Source organism: Petromyzon marinus, chromosome 50 (genome assembly GCF_048934315.1).
Source record: "Petromyzon marinus isolate PM22_M1 ecotype Great Lakes invasive population chromosome 50, UKy_Petmar_22M1.pri1.0, whole genome shotgun sequence".
Classification (NCBI taxonomy): domain Eukaryota; kingdom Metazoa; phylum Chordata; class Hyperoartia; order Petromyzontiformes; family Petromyzontidae; genus Petromyzon; species Petromyzon marinus.
The window spans coordinates 12,521,896-12,534,189 of NC_133716.1; the positions used below are offsets into that span (position 1 = coordinate 12,521,896).

Here is a 12,294-nt window from a genome sequence, read left to right on the forward strand (position 1 = left end):
TACGCCGTATGGACCTGAAAGCTCAATTTCCCTGTACAAGAATACGGGGTAAACCGTCTGGGTTGACAGCTATGGAGTGGCGACGTTTAGATATACGCACCAAGCACTCATCTGAGGCTGAGTCGACCTACTTCGGGGGGCCAGGGACCGGTTCAGATAATCGTCGCTACCGCTTTGGTAGCCGTGAGCGAGCAATGGAACTCGACTCGCCGCCGCCGCGCTAACTGCTGCGCCACCGCTCCCCACGTGGGAAAAAAAACCGAAATACAACGGAGGCGCCGATTGGCCGAGCCGAACATCGTCCCACGATAGAACCGAGCCGTTGATTGGCCGTAGGCGAGGGCTTGCGGGGGGGGGGTCGCGATGGCCGCTCTCTTGGACTCTGGCAGCAGCGGCGGCGGCGATGATGACGCCGCCATAGCGGAGTCTGCGCGGGATGTGGACGAGGATGGTGAAGAGGAGGAGAAGGAAGAGTACGAGGTGGAGAGCATCGTGGACACCAGGACCTTCGAGGTACGCGCCACCAACACCCCGACGCCTGCTGTATCGTTGGAGTTTTCTCCGGTTTCCCCCTCCTCCACATGTATGTATTTCCACGCGATGAGCCCACTTCGTTAAGCTATTCTTTTGTCGCCGGTATGCTTCTGAAAAATAGCTACTATATATAGCTCAGCGGGGCCCTTACCTGGTACAATAAAACAAAGTTTAGTTTTAAGTTTTGTTTGGTCTGCTGAGTGGGTTTCAGCAGAGAGAGAGAGAGTGCCGTTTTGCTGATCCTCCGTTGAAGGATTGCAGACTAAAGTGCAAAGGTCTGAGTTTTTGTGCCAGTTAAAAGGCTAAAACCTATTTCTATAAAGTGCAGTAGTTTTACTATGTGGTCCATAATTTAGGTGGCATGGCCACAGTCTCGCTACGTGTAGCACCTATTTAATGTACCTTTGTGTGAGGCTATGGTTCTCTTAATATGGGTCTCTCTATCTCAATGCATCTCCGAGTCTGTATCTCTTACGAGTCTGTTATCTTTGTACGTGTAGGTTTACTACATGGTTCATAGTTTGGGTCGCATGGCCATATTCTCATTACAGTGGTAACTATTGAATGTACCTCTACGTAAGGCTGTGGTTCTCTTAATATGGGTCTATCTCAATGCATCTCTGAGTCTGTATCTCTTATGAGTCTCCATGTCATCTCTGTACGTGTGGGTTTAATATATGGTCCGTAGTTTCGGTTGCAACGGTGTGATTATTGACACGATCAGGGTTGCGTGCGTGCGGTGTCATCGTTTTGATGAGGGTTTCATTGTGCTCTTGGGTGACTTGTGCGATGGGCCGTGTGACAGGGCGAGCAGCAGTTTCGCGTTCGCTGGCGGGGCTACTCGCCCGAGGAGGATACGTGGGAACCCAAGGAGAACCTAGGAGGCTGCGAAGAGCTCCTGCAGCAGTTCTACCACAACAGAAAGGTGCGACACAACGCCTCGCCCGTCGCTCCGCATGGACGAGCAGTGGTATCTATGGGACCTTTTGGACAGTATCAAAAGGTCCCATAGATATAATTGTTCAACCCGAGCTATTAATACAGTACTTGCATTGCCGTTGTGCTGTTCGCCTTTAGGCGTTCTCTGGTCTAACACTGGTGAGACAAGGCCATAAAAAAACGCTGTCTCTGGTGTAGGCCAATCAGTTTCAAAGACTGCTTATATTATCAGAGCATGTTTGCATCTTTTTCCGCAAGTACGTGTGGTTAATGCAGATTTAATGGTATGTATTATTGTCAGAAAGGGTAAAGCCTATTATTTTTTTCATGAGCAGAGTACTCAGAACACAACATATTTCACCTTGTACTGACTTATGGGAGACATTGCTTCATTACAGTTTTTGAGAACAGGCCCAAAAACGTAAAATGGCCAGAAACAAACGGCACAAAGTTGTAATAGATAAGCGTTAACATATATTTGTTTAATTGTAAGAACTTGGTGTGAAGGGAATAAACGATGGGACGATATTCTCACGTGGATTAGTGCAAGGGAAGAAGCAGAAAGATAAGTGTTTTGACCTGCAGGTGTGGCAGCTGGGTGGTTGAGTTGAGTTGTGATCTGCAGTATTGCGGTTGAACACACGCATTGTGGATGAGACAAAACAGTCATTATGGGGGAGACCACGTTCTCAACATGCGTGGAGGAACAGTAACCACGGTAGTAGCAATAGAAGAGTGATGAAGAAGCGGCTGACCACCGGTGATCAACTGATTGGAGTGTGATTGCTGGATCGTCAATCACCCTGACTGCTGCTTTACGGTGAATTCCATCGCGTAGAGCGAGGGGAGAACTGGGTGCTGCACTTTTTTCACCTGAAGACGGTTGCTTGTGTTGCGATCGAAACGTCATGATCTATTATTTTTTCTACCTACGTGACTTTACCGAAAGAACCAAAGAGTATGTCATTGTACTTAAACAAATGTACTGGTATATGCCCAAATAAAAAAAATAAAGGTGCTTTACCTATGAAATCAATATCAGTTAATTTGACAAAAGTATTTGCGTATACAAAATGAACACTCTTTGAAAAATACGCTTTCCTTACATTTAGAAATTGCATATTAAATTTACACTTGAAGGCAACTCAGCCTTTCGCAGTATAAAAAAACAGGAAATCTGCTGGGCTACTTGGTATAACTGTCGACATCAAAGAGGCATGACCACTTCTGGAACAAAGTTGTCAGAATTGTTTATGGAATGTTTACAGAGATATAAAATGCTATACCTCAATCATGGGTATAATGCCTCAATCAGATATTCTCTTGATGACGCCTGAATCATTTGAGAAGCCCCCAATCATGCAAAAAAGAGACATCCGACTAGAATGACGATAGCCTCTTCAGCCTACTATAACACGAATTTACCTTGTTCTCGAAAATCATTGAGAGCAGAATAATGAACAAACCTAGAGGAAAAAGAAACATGGGGGCGAGCAGGGTTTCATAAACGTGTCTCCACCAGCAACCACATGCAGAATAAAATCTGATTCTTTGGACAGACTAATGAATTTCAATTTAAAGCTTTCGTGACTGCAGGAATTCATGTTCTTGGTTATTTCGGTAAAGTCACGTAGAAGGGAAATAATAAAAATGAAACATAAAATAAAATTCTCACGACGTTTCGGCCACAACGCAAGCAGCCATCCTCAGGTGAAGAAACAGAGCTGTCGGAAAGACAGCATCCTAATGAGTTTAGCATCCCATTAGGACGCTGTCTTTCCAACAGCTGTTTCTTCACCTGCTGCTTGCGTTGTGGCTGAAACGTCGTGAGAGTTTTATTAAAATGTTTTCTTTTTATTATTTTCCTTCTACGTGACTTTACCGAAAGAACCAAGAATATTAGACCAATGAATGTCAATTACCATTGTGCCTGCCCTTTGTAGACTACTAGCTTTACTACCCGGCTTCGCCCGGGACTTGGATTTCTTGGATTAATTTAATATTCCCTTATATTTCAGTGGAAAAACCTGAAAAAGTGTTATGCTTGCAAGAAAGAAAAAATCCGAAACAAATGAATTTAACTAAATTGGATGTTTTTCACTCAAGGAAATTGAATCTTAACCAGGCAACTCGGGAAGGGAATGACGTGAGAGCTGAAAATTGTCACGTTCCCTTAGAAATTCCAGACAGCATAAGCTGTGCAAATTTCATGACGTCAGAGCTCAGCGTTCGAGAGTTTTTGCTGCTTCATACAAACAGGGCTTGCGGGGGGGGGGGGTGAAAATAGTAGCGTTGACTTAGAAAATCAAGACAGCTACGCCGCGCATTTGTGCGGAATACACGGCCTACGCGGAGGGTGAGGGGGATGCGTGATATAAGCACTGCGTAACGCTGCCGCATGCGGATGACATCACAGATGTGACGTCGCCGCTCACTTGCCGTACAAAATATATGCATTATTGCGCCCCCCCCACCCCCAAAATACAACAGTCTATTTTTATACTTTTTGCATTGTGTACAGTCTGGAAGCTACCCACATGCCAAATTTCAAGTTTGTTGCATGTCGGGAAGTACAGTGAAACCTTGGATTGCGAGCATAATTCGTTCCGGAAACGTGCTCATAATCCAAAGCACTCGTATATCAAAGCGATTTTCCCCCTAAGAAATAATGGAAACTCAGATGATTCGTTCCACAACCCAAAAATACTGTGTTCATATAAAAATGATTAATACAAAATACCTTTTTATATTTATATTATTTAAATTTAATATAAAGTAATCAAATGTATTAGTTACATTTAATCGTGGCTGGTGTAAGGGAGACGAGAGAGAGGAGGAGGGTTTTTGTGTAGGACGACTTTCACTTGCAGTACAGTTACTAAAGAACAGTCACTACACTTGGACACAAAATAAAAAAATGCTTTACGCACACACACGTGTGTACAAAACTATACTGTAGTAAACAGTATACGCTCGCACGGATGTTGACTATACAAGTGAGGCACGCCAACTGAGACCGAGCATGGGAGATGATTACCCACAATCCCGCAGCGAGAGAGAAAAACCATTGCCTCAGTTGTGATCACGTGACGCTTGGCAGACAAAGCGTATACTGTACGCACTGCTTGTATTGCAAGATATCGCTCGTTTATAAAGTTATTTATTTAAAATTTTTGCTCGTCTTGCAAAACACTCGCAGACCAAGTTACTCGCAATCCAAGGTTTCACTGTATGCTAAACATTTCGAACAGACACATTCGCAAATGTCCCTTTTATATATATAGATGAAAAAGCATTTTATGTAGTCATCCATTCACGCTGTCATAAAAAAGGTGCAAGTAAAACATTTAGAAGTAATATCGGTCTTTTTTTACTAAAATTGGAAGAGCCACACTAAAACTTGAAGAAAAAGTATCAACAATATTAAACGGGTAGTCAGACAAATTGACAAACTTTTACCGAGGTTAATCACTGGCAACATTAGAATATATTACAGCAGTGGGACTTGTTGTGGAGCCCATGGAGTTACAATGATGAATATAACATAGCAAGAGTCCCACTATCGTAAAGTCTTTTCGTGGGAGATTTTACAGTGGTGGATATTGCAAACTAACCCATCGGTAACTCCAAAAGGAAAGTACCTCATGCCTAGGTTAATATCGTTTGAACCAAAATCTAACTTCTTTATAATTTGGCAATAATATTTTGTATTTTTCAGTTTATAAAAGTAAAGTTTGTTTTAGATGTGAGTGTTTAAGGGTAATTAATCTTGTAAATTATTGGTGCAAGTCTCGTGGGTGTGTGTGTCATGTGTTGTATTTCCTGTTGACTTTACAATGGTATCTTTATGAAGTTCTTGTATTTTTCCAGGCCCTAAAGTTGCACTCCGCCAACGACTCTGTGACATTGAGCCATAAGAAAGAAAATAAATCTGAGCAAAAAAATGAAACTTTGGCATCGCCATGCAAATCTCATCAGCAGAAGAAAAGGAAGAAGAAGAAGAAGAAAGAAAAGAGTGGCGAGAAAGCCAAGTCGAGAGACGAGCAGAGCAGCACAGACCAAACCTCGTCCAGCAAGTCCAAATCGGCGCAGAAGCACCACCACAAGTCGGAGCGCCGCCACAAATCGGAGAAACGCAGCAAATCCAAGCACCGCCATCATATGTCACAGCCAGAGGGCGACTCCCGGAAGCATTGCGAGAATGCAGAACCAGCAAAGAAGTCCACAGTGGTGAGGGAGAAGCAACTTGAAAGGCTTTGTCCAAGCCCTGAGGAGGAAAAAAGTGATTTCTCATCAATGCATCACTCTAACTACAATGCCAATTCCAAGAAAGCCATGGAAATCGAAGCTACCTGTGCTGTTGTGAAAATAGAAAGATTGTCTGATAATGAAGAGTATTTAAAATCCTACCAAAGCGATAAACAACGCAACAACAACCTCCCTGGCGTGAGGAATGTCTCGGTCAAGGTGGAACTAGATTGGGAGGGCTCTGTGACCTCTGACACTGGGAGTGTCATTCATCACAGTGGCGGGATGCCGAACGTGTATAGCCAGGAGACCGTTTGTGAAGGAGGGCTTCAAAATCAAGTTGTTGGTTTGATGTCACCAGCTTCTGAATATTCAGGTGTAAGTCCCAAATATATGCAATCAAAATCTAAAAAAACACAAAAACTAATAGTTGGATGCAGAAAACTGGTAGTGCTGGTGTATAGGTTGAAATTATCTGCTGTTGAAGGAAACAAGCCAAGTGAAAAACCTAATATCTCAGTGCCGAGCGAGTATGAGAGTGTGCAGGCTGGAGTCAGCAATGTGCCTGTGAAGAGTCTGTGTGGAGAAAAATTGGCCGACTCGAAATGTCTACCAAATAAAGAAAACCTTGAAGATGGGAAAATAAAACCGAAAAAAAGAAAAATGAGTCCAGATGTTACCAACTCTGTTGAGAGTGATCCTGAATTGCACAAAAAGAGACACAAGCATAAACACAAACACAAAGCACAATATTCCATTGAGCCGAAGAAGAGCAAGAAGGTGAGCTCAGCTGATGCGGTTTGTGAAATGGAAGCGGACGTCACTCAGCAGGAACTAGCAGATGAAACCCTGGGGGGAAAAAACTCTTCGGACGAAAATAAAGTTTTGTTTGGAGCTTGTGGAAGTTCACTGCAGAAGCTTCAGGAGTCACTTAACCTCGACTTGATTCATAACGATGAGATGTCCTCTTCCGAGGAGTCCATCCTTAAAAACCTGGGAGAAAACCCTCCCTCGGGGACAGCGATGCCATCGCCGCTGCCTTTAGACGGAGTGACCTGCGACACCAAAACGCAAGCGCTGAAGGCTGTCCCCACGGCAGCGAAGCAGCAGCAGCTGCCCGCTGACTCAAAGCCACGCTCGTTGGACTCCAGTCTACTCAACGATGTCATCGGGGACCTCCAGATGCGCCCGTGCGAGCCAAAGGCCCGGCCCCGCGAGGAGATGACCTTTGACTGCCTCAGCCTGGAGCAGCTGAGGCGACGGCTTTTCGAGGAGTGTGTGAATGCCGCTGCGATGGCGCCGTGCGACGCCAGCGGAGTAGTCGGTAACTGCCACCTGCACAGTGTCCCCACAGCCCGGTCCCCCCGCGGTGTGTGCGTGCGTACATATTGTCCACGGTGAGCAGTGGTTAGCGTGCTGCGGTATGAACCCAGCGACCTGAGTTCAATTGTCGCCCGTGGCCAACATCGGTGATGAAATATCTGAACCGGTCCTGGGTCTTACCATTATCAATTCAACTTCAAACGAGTACTTGGTGCGGTGTGTAAACATCACCAATGGGGAGACAAAGGCGGCCAAATGTAGTGTTGGCCACTCATGCGCCGTGCCAGCCTTAATAGGTGGTCGCTGATCTAATTTGCCCCCAGTCTGTATGGCCATACGGGGATCTTTGCTGGGGTCATTTACAAGTAACCTGGTAACAGACACATAGAGACACATCTTCAACAGCAGCACAAAGCAGTAATCCCAGCATGTGCTTCACATTAAGTTGAATTGCCTCTTCAGCCAACATGCTTCCATTTGTTTATTTTTGCTGCCCTTAAACCGTGTAGAATTTTACTACAGTGTAGGGCAGGCCTTATTCCTGATGCTGAGTGTGTGCAAAAATTTAGGTTGATGACTAATGTCTTTAGAACTGCTTTTTGTGTTAAATTGATTGTCCTTCCTCCGCATCTCCGATTAACACGGTTGGCTATGTACAGTGTGTGTGGGGTCTGAACTACTGAGCGGTGGTGTGCGAGTAACTCGACTAAGCGGTGCTGTGGTGTGTGTTGGGTGGAGTGTGTGTTTTAAACATTCAGGCTGGCCTACCTAAGACCTATCCTGGGTTTAACCAGACTGGATTGTGTAAGAATCTCACCTATCCTTGAAAGATCAGGACAGTCCCATCAGTCTGCTCCTCTGGCAAGTTAAGTTGCGTTGGGTGGGTTATGTAACCTGCATGGCAAGCACCTTCTGTTTGGCCAAATACATGAGGATTAACGGGCATGGCATGGGCGAGAGAAGAGATGGACTGATGTAATACATAAGGATGTGGAGCTGATTGTGCTTGCCGATGACTGGTACCAGCAGTATCAAGATGAAGGTTTGGGAAGGAAGCATATCTATAGTTTCAGCAACAATGGAGGGTGGAGGAGCGACACTCACAATAACAAGCAGGGTGCTAAAACACAGCAAGTTGGCACAGGTGGGAGCACAGTTGGTGCATCTGCCAGTCATTTCAGTCAGTTAACCCATAGCACCTTGGTCTGTTCCATGACCTCCTTTCAGCGAGCCTTCGACACTTCACGTGGCCTCAAAGTGTGCACATCGCATGACACAAGCGCTATGATGATGTCGCCACCATTTAGTGGCGAACGGCGGTTGTGTGTGGTGAGTGATGTGTGTGGTAAGTGATGTGTGTGTTTTGTGCGGTGGTGACTAGGCATGGGGGAGTTGCGCGAGGCTGTGCGCACTGGCGACATGCACACTGTGCGGGCCGCACTCACCACGCAGCCCCACCAAGTCGACCATGAGGTTTGTGACCTACATCCGGGCTGGCGTTGCCACCTTTCAAAAAGGCCAAATCCAAAATATTTCTCAGTGTAGTTCTATTGAACCTCTCCAGTATGCAAGTAAAGTTCAATACAATACCGGTATCAGATCTTGGTACAAAGCAGTTCCTGCCACCTGATCCCAGTTTTTGCTAAGGTACAAAATCGCATGTTTAGGCACCTGTTCCAATAGCTTTGTCGGTATCCATGGTTTTGATGCACATTTCTTCCTGTGCAATGCAACCGCTCAATCTAATTAGGATGTTCCACTATGCCTGAAAACGATACACCAAAACCTTGCCCGTCGCAGGGGTTACATTTTTCAAAATAGCCGCAATCGGCAAATATGCAAACTCAAAGACATGTGGGAAATAGGGTTTGATTCACGGTTCGTACTGAAACACTCTTCCCCATTTTTGTTTTATGTTACTCTACAAAATAATATCGTGTACTATATACGTAAAAGTAAACTTGAAAATAAAGATAAGGTTAATGACATGTACAGTAAATATGGAGTTTAAATGGAGCACACAATACTCCGACTTACTATGGATGATAATGATGATGGCGTGTGTTATCTTCCATGGCAACATCATTGCAAGCAGTGCAGTCAGAGTACAGTACTTGTTAATGATGTATTTTATACAGGAATCTCACGGTCATCTGCAAATGGTCCGGCCACAGGGGGGCGATCGGCGAACTTTACCTCAATAAATTTGGCACAAATTGTCAAATCCGCCTTGGGAAAACGCGCTATTGGCTAAGTTTGAGTGTACCATACCTGTCAACTCATACTGTTTACGCCATATTTTTGTACAGGGAAATTGAGTTTTCAGGTCTATACGGCATACAGCCGTTTAAATACGGGCAAAACATTTTTTTTTTCTATTTGTGTTTCTCTTTTCTGATGGGACTTTGTAGGATGAACGTTGAGATTTTTACAAGGTCACAGGGTGACCAATAAGGTCTGAATTGGTTTGTAATAAGGTAGGCACTGATAAGTGGTTAACAGGTATGGTATATCTTCTTGGTTCTTTCGGTAAAGTCACGTAGAATGAGAATGAAACAATGAAACAAAATAAGACAATAAAATTTTCACGAAGTTTCTTTCGGTAAAGTCACGTAGAATGGAAATAAAATAATAAAATTCTCATGACGTTTCGGCCACAACAGAAGTAGCCTTCTTCAGGTGAAGGAACAGAACTGTCGGGACGACAGCGCTTCAATGAACGCTGCTAAAATTTGCAGCGTCTTTTAAGCTAGGTAGGAGAAGTAAAGCGCCTTGGCAAAGGAGTTTACATATCAAACAGGAGAATTTAGCATTGAAATAGCTGTGATAAAGTGTTGGATCAGCAGGGTGTTAAAGTCAGAAATTAGCATGTAACTGGGAGATTATCATGATGTTAATGTGAGGGATTAGCATGTGACTGGTCACGGAAATAGCTATGTTAAAGTCAAAGTTTACATATCAACAGAGGCATTTAGTATATGGACGCTAAAGCACTGCAACTACCCAACTATCATACAATAAACCGATGTGAAAAAACTAAGTATAAACTACATCAATATAATAAATGTACTCAATAACATAAAGTAACTGGGTATACACTACACTATATAATGAATACCATATGGTAAACTAATAAAATATAAAATATAAACTACATCAATGTTATCAATAAACTCTATATACTCTCGAATCAGCTGAGCGACTAACAATAAGTGGTTATACATTACAATGCCATAAGGAGAAAAAATGGGTGGCTGTTCCAGACATACAGTACCCGGGCGTTTACAAACTAAAGTGCCTCTGTGGTAGCAGCTACATTGGAGAAACCAAACGACATCTCGGACCGCATCCGCGAACATAAAGCAGACTTGAAACACGGTATAACGAACACCTCAGCCGTGGCAGATCACTGTTATAATTCAGTGGGCTCACATGACATTGACTTCTCCAAGACGGAGGTTCTCTGCAAGCCATCCGGCTACCATGAGAGATTCGTTCATGAGGCCATCCACATATACAAGCACAGAGAGAATTTCAACCGAGAAGATGGATTCTGGCTTAGTAACCATTAGAAAGATGTTTTAAACCATTTCGGTTCTTAATTAACGCCCGGGTACTGTATGTCTGGAACAGCCACCCATTTTTTCTCCTTATGGCATTGTAATGTATAACGACTTATTGTTAGTCGCTCAGCTGATTCGAGAGTATATAGAGTTTATTGATAACATTGATGTAGTTTATATTTTATTTTTTTATCAGTTTACTATATGGTATTCATTATATAGTGTAGTGTATATCCAGTTACTTTATGTTAATAGCTCAACCTATTGAAGAATATATTGAGTACATTTATTATATTGATGTAGTTTATACTTAGTTTTTTCACATCAGTTTATTGTATGATAGTTTGGTAGTTGCAGTCCTTTAGCGTCCATATACTAAATGCCTCTGTTGATATGTAAACTTTGACTTTAACATAGCTATTTCCGTGACCAGTCACATGCTAATCCCTCACATCAACATCATGCTAATCTCCCAGTTACATGCTAATTTCTGACTTTAACACCCTGCTGATCCAACACTTTATCACAGCTATTTCAATGCTAAATTCTGCTGTTTTATATGTAAACTCCTTTGTCAAGGCGCTTTACTTCTCCCACTTAGCTTAAAAGACGCTGCAAATCTTAGCAGCGTTTATTGAAGTGCTGTCGTCCCGACAGTTCTGTTCCTTCACCTGAAGAAGGCTACTTGTGTTGTGGCCGAAACGTCGTGATAATTTTATTGTCTTATTTTGTTTTATTGTTTTATTCTCATTCTACGTGACTTTACCGAAAGAACCAAGAAGATGAATCCTTGCAGTCACGAAAGCTTTAAATCGAAAAATAGGTATGGTGTACTCAAAAACATTGTCCCAATATCGAGAGCAAGACGCTCCTCGGAAATGGCGAGTGTCTCAGGTTAGGAGGTGGTGGTGGTGACGTTGCGCTGTGCACAGGACGGGACCGGCATGACGTTGGTGATGCTGGCCGCTGCATTTGGACACTTGGACATCCTCCGGTTGCTCATTCGCAGTGGGGCCAATGTAAATGCACGGCAGAAAAATGGCAGCACGGCTTTAATCTACGCAGCTGAGAAGGTACTACAGTTTTAATCCACACAGCCGAGACGTTATCATGGCTTTAATCCATGCAACCGATAATATACCATGGCTTTAATCCATGCAGCAGAGAAGTTACCATGGCTTTAATCCACGCAGCTGAGAAGTTATCATGGCTTTAATCCACGCAGCTGAGAAGTTACCATAGCTTTAATCCATGCAGCAGAGACGTTACAATGGCTTTAATTCACGCAGCAGGGAAGTTACCACAGCTTCAAGCCATGCAGCCGAGAAGTTACCATAGCGGGGATCTAGAGTTTTGGAAATTGGATCGAGACATTGTGTGTGTAATGATAATCAACTGGCATGTTTTATTAATTAATGTTTGAGCCTCTCTTCATTTCTGCTGTCAATGCATGGTGTCTCGACAGAATCATCTGAGCACTTTAGCTTTGCTACTGGAGAATGGAGCCCGCGTGAACCTCCAGCAAAACAATGGGGAGACGGCTTTATCGAAGGTGGGCGCTTACTATGTGAAGTCTCCATATCCATTCACCGCTGGAACGTTCTTCACCCGTCCTGATATGATGTGCTTCCTAACATGTCAGATTATCATGCTTCTGTCGCGACCACCATGGTTACTGTTCCCGTGA

General features: G+C 43.7%; 1 protein-coding gene across 4 annotated transcripts in view; it reads left to right on the top strand.

The window, feature by feature from the left end:
• The first annotated feature begins 318 nt into the window (after window positions 1–318).
• MPHOSPH8 (M-phase phosphoprotein 8) overlaps window positions 319–12,294 on the top strand; it is a 34,070-nt gene continuing 22,094 nt past the window's right edge. For 2 of the 4 annotated variants that reach the window (XM_032973194.2, XM_032973195.2), the window contains exons 1-6: window positions 319–513; window positions 1,340–1,459; window positions 5,344–7,045; window positions 8,426–8,517; window positions 11,540–11,680; window positions 12,073–12,159. In XM_032973194.2, the coding sequence (XP_032829085.2) occupies window positions 364–513; window positions 1,340–1,459; window positions 5,344–7,045; window positions 8,426–8,517; window positions 11,540–11,680; window positions 12,073–12,159 (2,292 nt within the window). In that variant the 5' untranslated portion in view covers window positions 319–363. Of the gene's footprint in view, window positions 584–1,339; window positions 1,460–5,343; window positions 7,046–8,425; window positions 8,518–11,539; window positions 11,681–12,072; window positions 12,160–12,294 lie in introns of all 4 variants that reach the window. The other 2 variants (XM_032973193.2, XM_076074875.1) reach the window with 2 other exon arrangements.